The following is a 12,420-nucleotide window of genomic DNA, read 5'->3' as shown; positions in this document are numbered from 1 at the left end:
CTGGTCTACAAGAGCTAGTTCCAGGACAGGCTCCAAAACCACAGAGAAACCCTGTCTCGAAAAAACAAAAAAAAAAAAAATTGTTCCACACAATAGAAAAAGAAAGAACACTGCCAAACTCCTTTTATAAGTCTACAGTTACCCTTATACCCAAAACACACAAAGATGCAACTAAGAAACAGAATTATAGAGCAATTTCCCTCATAAACATCAATGCAAAAATACTCAGTAAAATACTGGCAAATGAAATCCTAGAGCACATCAAGAAATCATCCACCATGATCAAGTAGGCTTCAACCCAGAGATGCAGATACAGTTCAACTTATGAAAATTGGCCAAGGTTTAAACAAATTGAAAGAAAAAATGACATGATCATCTTATTAGATGCTAAAAAAGATTTCAACAAAATCCATCACCCCTGCATGATAAAGGTCTTGGAGAGATCAGGGATACAAGGAGCATATGTAAACATAATGAAAGCAGTTGACAGCAGGCCAACAGCCAACAAAGTAAATAGAGAGAAACTCAACACGATTCCACTAAAATCAGAAACAAGACAAGGTGTTCTGCTCAATATAGTACTCAAAGTTCTAGTTAGAACAATAAGACAACAAAAGGAGATCAAAGGGATACAAATTGGAAAGAAAGAAGTCAAACTATCACTTTTTGCAAAGGATGAAATAGTATATATAAATGACCCCAAAAATTCTACCAGGGAATTCCTACAGCTGATAAACATCTTCAGTAATGTAGCAGGATACAAGATTAACAAACAAACAAACAAACAGACAGACAATAGGGCTCCTAAATAGAGATGATAAATGGGCTGAGGAAGAAATTAGAGAAATCACAAACAACATAAAATATCTTGGGGTAACTCTAACCAAACAAGTAAAAGACCTGGATGATAAGAACTTTAAGTCTTTAAGTCTTTGAAGAAGATATCAGAAAATGGAAAGATCTCCCATGCTCTCAGATAAGTACTATCAACATAATAAAAATGACAATCTTAACAAAAGCAATCTACAGATTCAATGCAATATCCCTCAAAATTCCAACACAATTCTTCAGAGAACTCAGAACAATAATACTCAACTTCATATGGAAAACAAAAAACATAGGAACACCAAAGAAAAAAACCTGTACAAGAAAGAATCTTCCAGAGGCATCACCATCCCTGACCTCACACTCTACTATATAGATAGAACTAGCTATAGCAATGAAGTAGCTTGGTATCGGCATAGAAACAGACAGGTGGAACAACAGAATCGAGTTGAAGACCCTGACATTAATCCATGCACATCTGAACACTTAATTTTTGACAAAGAAGTTAAAATTATACAATGGAAAAAAGAAAGCATCTTCAACAAATGGTGCTGGCATAACTGGATGTCAACATGTTACATACTAATACTAATAGATCCATATCTATCCCTATGCACAAAACTCAAATCCAACTGGATCAAAGAACTCAACAGAAATCCAGTCACATTGAACCTCATAGAAGAGAAAGTGGGAAATAGTATTGAACACATTACCACAGGAGACTACTTCCTAAATGTAACATGGGTAGCATGGATGCTGAGAGCAACAATTAATAAATAAGACATCCTGAAATAGAGAAGCTTTTATAAGGCAAAAGACATGGTCAACAAGCCAAAACATCAGCCTATAGAATGTGAAAAGAGATTCAACAACCCCACATCTGACAGAGGGCTGATCTCCAAAATAGACAAAGCACTTAAGAAACTATACATTAAAATACTAAAAATTCTAATTAAAAAATAGGGTATAGATCTAAACAGAGAATTCTCAATAGAGGAATTTCAAACTGAAAGACACTAAGGAAAAGTTCAACATCTTTGGCCATCAGGGAATGCAAATCAAAACTCTGAGGCATCATCTTAGACCTCTCAGAATGACTAAGATTAAAAACACTGATGACAGCTTATGCTGAAGAGGATGTGGAGTAAAGGGAACACTCCTCCATTGCTGGTGGGAGTGTAAAGTGTACAACTGCTTTGCAAAACAATACAGTGTTTTCTCAGAAAATTGGAAATCAATCTACCTCAAGACCCAGCAATACCACTCTTGGGTATATACCCTAAGGATGCACACTCACACCACAAGGACATTTGCTCAACTATGTCCATAGAAGCATATTCATAATAGCCAGAACCTGGAAACAACCTACATGCACCTCAACCTAAGAATGAATAAAGAAAATGTGGTACTTTGCACATTGGAGTACCTTTCAGTGCTAAAACAAAACAAAATAATATCTTAAAATTTGCAAAGCAAATGGATGGAACAGGAAAAAAAAACATCCTGAATGAGGTAATCTAGACCTAGAAAGAAAAGCATCACATGTACTCACTCATAAGTGGATATTAAACATAAAACAAAGGATAACCAGCCTACAGTCCACAACCCCAGAGAAGCTAGGTAGCTAGGAGGATCCTTAGAGAAACATATATGGATCCCAGTGGAAAGGGGAAATAGACAAGATCTCCTGAGTAAATTGGAAACTTGGAGGACAACGGGAAGGGTGGGAGGGAAGGGGTAAGGGGAGAAGGAGGGAGAGCAGGATGGAATTGGATGGTAGAGTTGGGGGAAGAACAAAGAGGGAGAAGAAGTAGAGACATATCTTGATAGAGGGAGCCATTATAGAGCTAGCAAGAAACCTAAATTCTCAGGAATAAACAAGGATGACCCTGGCTAAGATTCTAAGCAATAGTGGAGAGGGTTCCTGAACTAGCCTTTCCTCTGAAATTAGACTGATGACCACCTTAATTGTCATCATAGAACCTTTATCCAGAAACTGATGGAAACAGATGCAGAGATCCACAGCTAAGCACGGGGCCGAGATCCCAGAGTCCAGTCAAAGAGAGGGAGGAGTGATAAATTGAGCAAAGGGGTCAAGGCCAAGATAGGGAAACCCACAGAAACAGCTGACAGGGCTAGCGGGAGCTCACTGACTCCAGACTGACATCTGGGGAACCTGCATAGGACTGAACTAGGCCCTCTGAATGTGGGTGACATTTGTGTGCCTTGGGTAGTTTGTGGGGCCAGTGGCAGTTGGATCAGCATTTATCTCTAGTGCATGAACTAGCTTTTTGGAGCCCATTCCCTATGGAGGGATACCTTGCTCAGCCTAGATACAGGGGGAAGGGCCTTGGTCCTGCCTCATGTGATTTGACAGACTTTGTTAACTCCCTGTGGGAGGTCTCTGAGGAGGGGATGGGGGTAGGGTGGGAAGAAGGTGGGAGGAGCAGAAGGAGGGGAGTGAAGGGAACTGGGATTGTTATGTAAAAAAAAAAATGTTTTTAAAAAATAAAAAAAGAAAAACAGAGTCCATACATGTTCCCAAAAGGAAGGAACCAATGACTCAGACCCATCTGGAAGTTTCTACGACAGGAGTGTCTCTCGGTTACAGACTTACAAAGGCTGAGTTAGTTCTCTGCCAATGGGTTGTGCTGTGACTTGGAGGAGCAGGCTCCATTCCTGCAGTTCTGTCCCCAAGCCTGTTTGTGCTCTTCCAGGGGAAAGGAGAAAGTGTGGGGTTCACAGGGACTCACCAATTGCTCCTGGGGCGCCATCCGCCTCTGCAGTACCTCAGATTCCGGATGAGTTTGTTGGCTTCCTAAGGACTGCATCCTGCAGAAGATGCAACTCCATGGTGTCCTGAAAAATTGGACATGAAGTGAGGAGGGGACAAGACCTGAAAACAGCCACTGTTCTATGCCTGCCTCCGTGCTTTCAGAATGGCTGATGGTGTCATCTCGGGGAGAGGTCCCCAGACTCTGAGGGACCCTATGTGGGATCTTAAGCTGCCAGTGCTCTTATCACAATTGTGGCAGGAGCCAGTCCTTGGAGAAAGTTGGATTTATAGTGAGTCGGGGAAACCACATTTCCCAGCACAGGTTTCTGGGAGCACAGAGAGACCAGGCTATTAGGTCTGTACACAGAAAATGATCATCCACAAATTTTGGAACCTTAGACCTTGATTAGTCCATTACAACCTGGTGAAATGTGGGTAGCGGTCATATTTTCTTCTTTGATGAATCAGTACAAAACAGAAGAACTTGGCATGTGCCACTATCAATCCTTTGAACAAGGGGTTCTGGTGAGCAACTTTGAGGAAAAGGCAGTAGTAGTTAGTGTGTAGACAAAGGGCCCAGCCTTTGTATCAGGAGAGAAGTCTCCCCTAACATAGAGAACATCAGCCTCTTGCTGACAGCATCTAGAAATAGCTCTCTGTATCTTCCTCTTTGGTATCTATTATTAAGAGCTTTGTTCAAGCATCAAAGAGAGAGGTAGAGCAGCGGTCACCCCTACCCAGAAGTGTCTGAGAGAGAGAGGAAGCATGCTGGTGGCCCCTGGACCAGGCCCAAAAAACATCACACAGAGAGGGAGCAAGTCAGCAGTCAAAGACCCAGACTGGAAGATTCAGAGAAACGGGAATCATGATGCTGGGCCTGGCCATGGCCCAGAAGCCATCAGAGAGAAAGGGACCACAGCAGTGGCCGTGGCTCTGGCCCAGAAGAGTCATAGAGGGAGCATGGTATCGGTCATAGCAGCCCAGAAGCACTGACAGCAGCAGTTTATGGGAACTATATTAAGAAGTCCCTCTGGGAAAGATCACTTGTATCTCAACTAGCATCCAATGCCACCCTCTGTATGAGAAATCCCACTGCATCAGCAACCACCAGAGCCACAGACCTGCCTGCACTTGTAAAAGCAATCATCTGAGCCTCAGGTCCACCTGCACCTGGAGGAGTGATTACCCGAGGCTCTGCTCTGCTTGTTCCTGGAGGAGCTATCAACAGAGCCACAGCCACCAACTGCATGAACTGGAGGAAGAGGAACCCCCTGAAGCACAAATTCCATCTGTACCGATTGGAGGAAGAGGTGGGTAGACAACAGTTCAAGAATACGCTCAACAACATAAAGAGCAATACAGCACCACCAGAAACAACAAGACGTTCTACAACAGCAAGACCTGAACATACAACAGCAGATGAAACAGTGAAAATGACCTTAAAAATAATTTTATGATTGTGCCACACGCCTTTAATCCCAGCACTCGGGAGGCAGAGGCAGGCGGATCTCTGTGAGTTCGAGGCCAGCCTGATCTACAAGAGCTAGTTCCTGGACAGGAACCAAAAAAAGATAAGGAGAAACCCTGTCTCAAAAAATCCAAAAAACAAAAAAAATTATTTTCTGAATATTATTGAGGCCTTTAAAGAGGAAATGAAAATTTCCTTAAGTAAATGGAAGAAAAGGCAAACAAAAAATTGGAAGAAATCAACAAATCCCCTTAAAGAAAACCAAGAGAAAGAAAACAAACAGATAAAGGAAATGGTTTAGGAATTCAAAATTGAAGCAGAGGCATTAAAGAAAACACACATCAAGGGTATTCTGGAAATGGAAAATTTTGGTAAACAGTCAGGAGATACAGATGCAAGCATATTCAAGAGAATACAAGAGATCAAAGAGAGACTCTCAGGCACTGAAGATACAATAGAGGAAATAGATTCATCAGTCAAAGAAAGTGTTAAATCCAACAAATTCTTAACACAAAATACCCAGGAAATCTGGGACACCCATAAAAAGACCAAACCTAATAATAATAGGGATAGAAGAAGAAGTCCAGCTCAAAGGCACAGAAGATGTATTTAACAAAACCATAGAAGAAAACTTTCCCAGTATAAATCAGGACATGCCTAAGAAAGTAAAAGAAGCTTCAAGAACACCAAATAGACTGAAACAAAAAAAGTTCCCTCACGACATAATCATTAAAACACTAAAGATACATTATAAAGAAAGAATATTAAGAGCTGGGAAGGAAAAAAAAAAACAAGTAACACATAAAGGCAGAACCACCAGAACAACGCCTGACTTCTCAATGGAAACACTGAAAGCCAGAAGGTCCTGAACAGGTGTTATGCAAACACTAAGAGACCATAGAGGCCAGCCCAGACTACTATACCCAGCAAGGCTTCCAATCACCATAGATGGAGAAAACAAGATATTCCATGACAAAACCAGATTTAAACAATACCTATTCATAAATCCATTTCTACAGAAAGTACTAGAAGGAAAACTCCAACCCAAAGAATTTAGCTACAGTCACAAAAACACAGGCAATAAATAATCCCATACCCATAAATCCCAAAGAAAGGAAATACGCACACAAAACCGCCAACAACAATAAAAACAAAACATAACAGGAACTAACAATCACTGGTCATTAATATGCCTGAATATCAATGGACTTAATTCACCTGTAAAAAGACAGGCTAGCTGGGCGGTGGTGGCACACGCCTTTAATCCCAGCACTAGGGGGCAGAGGAAGGCGGATCTCTGTGAGTTTGAGGCCAGCCTCGTCTATGAGAGCTAGTTCCAGGACAGAAACCAAAAGCTACGGAGAAACCCTGTCTCGGAAAAAAAAAAAAAAAAAAAAAAAAAAAGACAGGCTAACAGATTGGATATGAAAACAGAATTCATCCTTCTGCTGCATACAAGAAATATACCTCAACTTCAAAGACAGACATTACCTCAGAGTAAAGGGTTGGGAAAAGATTTTTCAATCAAATGGTCCTAAGTAACAAGCTGGTATAGCTATCCTAATATCTAACAAAATATACTTCAACCTAAATTAATCAAAAGAAATAAAGAAGGACATTTCATATTCATAGCAGGGAAACTCCAACAAGATAAAGTCTCCATTCTGAACATCCAAATACAAGGGCATCAACAATTGTAAAAGAAACATTACTAATTCACAGATCAAGCCCTAGTAGTGGGTACTCCACACTCACCACTGGACAGGTCTCCCAGAAAGAAATTTGACAGAGAAAAAAAGGAACTAACAGATATTATGACTCAAATGGACTTGACAGACATTTACAAAACATGCCACACAAACACAAAAGAATATACATTCTTCTCAGCATCTCATGGAACCATCTCTAAAACTGACCATAAACCCGGTAACAAAGCAAACCTTAACAGATACAAAAAAAAAAAAATACAATAATCCTCTGTATCTCATCGGATCACCATGACTTAAAGTTAGAATTCAACAACAATGCAAATTGCAGAAATCCTACATACTCATTAAAAACTGAATAATGCCCCATTCATTCACCCCTGGATCAAGGAAGAAATGAAGAAAGGAATTAAAGACTTCCTAGAATTCAATGAAAATGAACATTTAACATACCCAAACTAATAGGACACTACAAAAGCATTGCTAAGAGGAAAGTTCAGAACACTAAATGTCTACATAAAAAAAATGGAAAAATCCCATGCTAGCAAATTAACAGAACATCTGAAATCTCTAGAACAAAAAGAAACAAACTCAACAAAAAGGAGTAGATGCCAGGATATAATGAAATTGATAAATCAATAAAATAGAAACAAAGAAAATAATTATAAAGAATCAATAAAACAAAGAGTTGATTCTTTGAGAAAATCAACAGGATAGAGAAACCCTTATCCAAACTAACCAAAACGGAGAGAGAGAAAAATCCAAATTAACAAAATCAGAAATGAAAAGAGGGACATAACAACAGACATGGAGGAAATCCAGACAATTATCAGGTCATACTTCAGAAACCTGTATTCCACAAAATTTGAAAATTTAAAAGAAATGAATAATTTTCTGGATAGGGACCACATAACAAAAGTAAATCAAGACCTATTTAGACCTATAATCCCTGAGGGAATAGAAGCAGTCATTAAAACACTCTCAACCAAAAAAAAAAAAAAAGAGCCAGGTACAGTGCAGAATTATACCAGAACTTGAAAGAAGAGCTAACACCAATACTCCTCAAATTGTTCTGCACAATAAAACAGAAGAAATATTGCCAAACTCCTTTAACAAATGGTGTTGGCTTAACTGGACGTTGACATGTAAAAGATTGCAAATAAATCCATATCTATCACCTTGCACAAAACTCAAGTCCAAGTGGATCAAGGATCTCAAGATAAAGCCAATAACATTAAACCTGATAGAAGACTTAGGCTACAGCCTTGAATATGTTGGCACAGGAGACCACTTCCAAAATAGAACACCAGTAGCACAGACACTGAGAACAACAATCGATAAATGGGACCTCCTGAAACTGAAAAACTTCTGTAAGGCAAAGAACATGGAAAACAAGACAAAACAGCAACCTACACAATGGGAAAGGATCTTCACCAATTCTACATCTGACAGAGGGACTGGTCTCCAAAATACATAAACAACTCAAGAAACTAGACAAGAAAATGCCAAATAATCCAATTAAAAAATGGGTCAAGAGCTAAACAGAGAATTCTCAACAGAAGAATCTCAAATAGCCAAAAAGACATTTAGGAATTGCTCAGCATCCTTAATCATCAGGAAAATGGAAAACAAAATTATTCTGAGATACCATATTACACCTGTCAGAATGGCTAGGATCAGAAACACTGATGACAGCTTATGTTGGAGAGGATGTGGAGTAAGGAGAACACTCCTCCACTGCTTGTGGGAATGACCACTTATACAACTACTCTGGAAATCAGTATGGCAGTTTTATATAAAACTGAAAATCAGTCTACCTCAAGACCCAGTGATATCACTCCTGGGCATATACCCAAATGATACTCAATCATACCATGAGACCAGTTGCTCAACAATATTCATAACAGTATTATTCATAATAGCCAGAACCTGGAAACAACCTAGATGTTCCTTAACTGAAGAATGGATAAGGAAAATGTGTTACATTAACACTTTGGAGTATTACTAAGATGTAAAAAAAAAAAAATGACATCATGAAATTTGCAGGCAAATGAATAACCAGACTATAATCCACAGCTCCAGAGAAGCTAGAACTTTCTTCCAATAATTAATGCAGATGCAGAGATCCACAACCAAGCTCCAAGCCAAACTCTGGGAATCTAGTCAAAGAGAGGGAGGAGGGAATACATGAACAAGTGCCACATCCACGGCTGTCTTGCCTGTGTGGCAAAATGCCTCTCAGGTGGCGGCTGTCTCAAAATGAGGGGCTCGTGCTTCCTGGAGCTTGGCCCCCGGCGGCTCCCTGGCAGTCTGCTAGAGTTGTGGTACCTGATTAGCCTCAATGACCTCGTTCACTTTGTTCCTGGCAATGGTTTATTGCATTGGCTCTGCTATCTTTTCTTCTGTTCTACTTTTCTCTTGACAAAAACTTAATCTGTTCAAGGAAACATTCCCAACAGCTCCTTGAATACGGAGGAACTGATGCGTCAGTTCCCTCTCTTGATTCAAGCCATTAATGTTATGATTAAGACTCTGGCTCGCTCTATGGGGGAATTTATGGATACCCTAGAACAGAAAGAACTCATGATAAGAGATTTGGTAGAAGATGGGTGAATTATGAAGGAAAATGTATGGAATGGCATGAGTTACCATTTATAGAGAGGCTAACCAGAAGGAGAAACCCCTGGTGCATTTTAGATAGGAAAGAAAGGCAGACTATTCTTGATAACATGAAGCCAGCCATTCAATATTGGAGCAAACCCTGGGGGTGGAATCCTGAAGAATAGTGTTTGGGTTACCTTGGTTACCTTGAGGGCAGATATGATTTAGGGCCATGAGAAAGCGCAGTTGGTTAGTGGTGTGAGACAAATTTCAAAGAAAAGCTCTGCCACCTGGCCCTAACCACAAGACTTGCTTAGAATAATCAGTTGTCTGTAATCATTTTTCTATGGAAGCTTTTATGTCTGCCAACTTCCTTCTGTAATCTCTTAAAAGTGATGTTAGAATTTTAGTAAAATTTCAGCAGATTCAAATCTCATTAGAGTTGTGCCTGTCTGTCATTCGCAGAATCCTGGGTTCTCCTAAGCCTTCACCCCTGTTCTCCCTTGGTCTTCGATCTCCAAGAGAGTCAGTCCATGGCAAACAAGGGAGATTAAAATCATGACGGAAAAATCTACAGAGACAGCTGAACCAAGCTCGTGGAAGTTCAGAAATGCTGTACAGCTGTTGATCCTCAATGGGACCAAACTAGGTTCTCCATATGTAGGAGACAGTTATAAAACTTGGGATATCAGAGGGGCCCCGGATAGTAGGACCAGAATCTATCCCTGGTACTTGAGCTAGCTTGTTAGAGCCCATTCCCTATGAGAGGATGCCATGCTCAGACTTAACATATAGTGAAGGGGCTTGGTCCTGCCCCAACTTAATGTACCAAACAATATTGATGCCCCATAGGAGCCCTTACATGTTGGGAGGAGAGGATAGAAGGTGGGCTGGGGGGTGAGGTGGGGTGAAAAAGTGGGGTTAGAGAGGAAACTTTGGTTGGAATATAAAATGAAATTTAAATAAATAATGAATAAACAAACCCTTGCTCACCCCCCCCCATATTGAGGCACAAACTCACAATCTACAAGGGTAATGTGTGTGACAAGGAATGGGTGTCTAGGAGGACACAGAGAAGGAACCACATCTCACTCACATCTCAGCCTCCACCGTGGGGATGTGACACTCTTCATGGAAGGCTCTGGAGCAAGTGTCACAGCAGAAGAGCATTCCTCCATTCCTGCACACTTCACATTCATCTGAGTTCTGCATGTAGACAGTAGAACAGTTACATCACTGAGAATGAGACCCACAGAGCCACTACTGTGGCAATCCTCAACGTGTCGCCTTTGCATGACCCTGCAGGGGCATGGATGCTTCTTCCTGGAACACTAAGGAACAGCTTGGAATGTAAATTGCAAAAGAAGACTTGAAGTTTGAGGGAAGGGAGCCATGAACCAATCCCAAAACAATCTTCCTTGGGAAACCAAAGATCCTGACACAGAAAGACTAGCAACAAAACAAGATTTTACATAATCTGATGAAGTTTTCTATCATATACAAAAATGAGTTTCTGAAATAAAATATTAAGTCCATTTTTCCATACGGATATGGCATCAACTTGTCAAAGGGAAATGTACCAGGAATTCAATTTGATGAAATAAACTAAGAGAATACTACATCCTGTAACTGAGCCATGAACATGCAATGAATTGAAGAAAGGGTCTGCAGAGGAGTGTTTTAGACACTGGGTTCTGTACCTAGAGAGCCCTGAGTCTGTGGTGGGGACTCTGAGAAGTCAGGGTATGAGTACAGATGACCAGCCAAGTGGGTATAAAGCAAAGGCTATTGGAATCTTGTAGAAGATTCCACATGACCCAAGAAAATGTACATGTAAGGCCTGTAGTCACCTTGGCAATTGTGCATTAAAAGATGAGTAAATATGGCTTCACTTGGGAAAAGAGAATCCAGGTGTCTTAATACAGATGTTAGCATACAGAAACAGTGGTTCTGGTAACCATACCAGACTGTCTGACACACACCAGCCTTTACCAGGAGGCTTAAATGGTCCTGCAAGAGCTGGGAAATTGTCGTGTGACACCGAGAGTGACAAGGAAGATTCTGACTTCCCATGACTCTGAGCAGATGAAGAGGCCCTGAGAGGATTATGAAAGTAGAAATGGATCAGAGCTTCTGTTTCTCTGAGAATCCTGTTCTTACTCAAAAGAAGAGGCAAGCGCCCCTGTTGTTATGAAGCATTGCATTCAAGAATAAAAATGGTTCTGTGGGTTGGACAATTCTATCTCATTTGAGTCATTCAGAAAGAGATACTCTTAGAATTTAGAGGAAGGTAGAGGATATGGACTTTGACCAGGTTGGGAGGTAGTTTCCTTCTAGGAAACTGAGTGATTGATATGTCCCAGTGGTTCAGAGTCCAAATCAGCGAGACAGCAATGCAAATGACAAATAATACACAGGCCTGGAGTTCAAATTCTCAGTGAGCTACGAAACCCAGTGTGGAGTGTTTTGCGGCCCATTGAAGTCTATGTCGGTGATTTTTTATCATCTCCAGCTCAAAGAAGTCAACACTAAAGGAAGACCTGACCTTACACACAGCCTGAGTGAAGACACAGGCTGAAAACATGAAAAGAAATAGTATAGAAAGGAAGGAGAGGTCACTTTAAGTATGACAACCCAACCAAGACACCATAAAATAAGAAGCTTTGTGAGTAAAATCACGTGATGAGAACTCACCTTTTTTCTCTTGCCATAAATTCGTGGAGAATTGGGGAGAAAGTTTCTCTGCAAGATAGAAGGATCCGAGCATGTAGTTATCTGTATTTCAGAGGTGTGAATTGGGAATTGAAACTCCTTCCAGAAGTTTTGCCTGGATCTTCTATTCAGATCCATGTTGTCAGACTCCATTCCCCTCTCATTGCATACAACTTAGAGACAGATGCTGGCCTGTGGCAGCTGGAAAGACCTCACATCTCTCTTCCTCAGTTCCTGAGAATTTTCCCTTACAATCCTTGTTCAACCATTACACAATCTCTGTTCCCACCAGACACAATTCAGCTTGTTCCACACCAGGACTAGGCAGTTAA

At 40.6% G+C, this 12,420-nt stretch overlaps 1 protein-coding gene across 1 annotated transcript in view; it reads right to left on the bottom strand.

Annotated features, from left to right (window-relative positions):
* LOC101984685 (nuclear body protein SP140-like) overlaps window positions 1-12,420 on the bottom strand; it is a 93,317-nt gene that overhangs the window by 5,048 nt on the left and 75,849 nt on the right. The window contains 2 exon segments of the mRNA XM_013351691.1: window positions 3,579-3,684; window positions 10,473-10,582. Of these exon segments, the coding sequence (XP_013207145.1) occupies window positions 3,579-3,684; window positions 10,473-10,582 (216 nt within the window).

The sequence above is a fragment of the Microtus ochrogaster genome, linkage group LG4, assembly GCF_000317375.1.
Source record: "Microtus ochrogaster isolate Prairie Vole_2 linkage group LG4, MicOch1.0, whole genome shotgun sequence".
Lineage (NCBI taxonomy): Eukaryota > Metazoa > Chordata > Mammalia > Rodentia > Cricetidae > Microtus > Microtus ochrogaster.
This window is presented reverse-complemented; position numbering and strand designations above follow the sequence as displayed.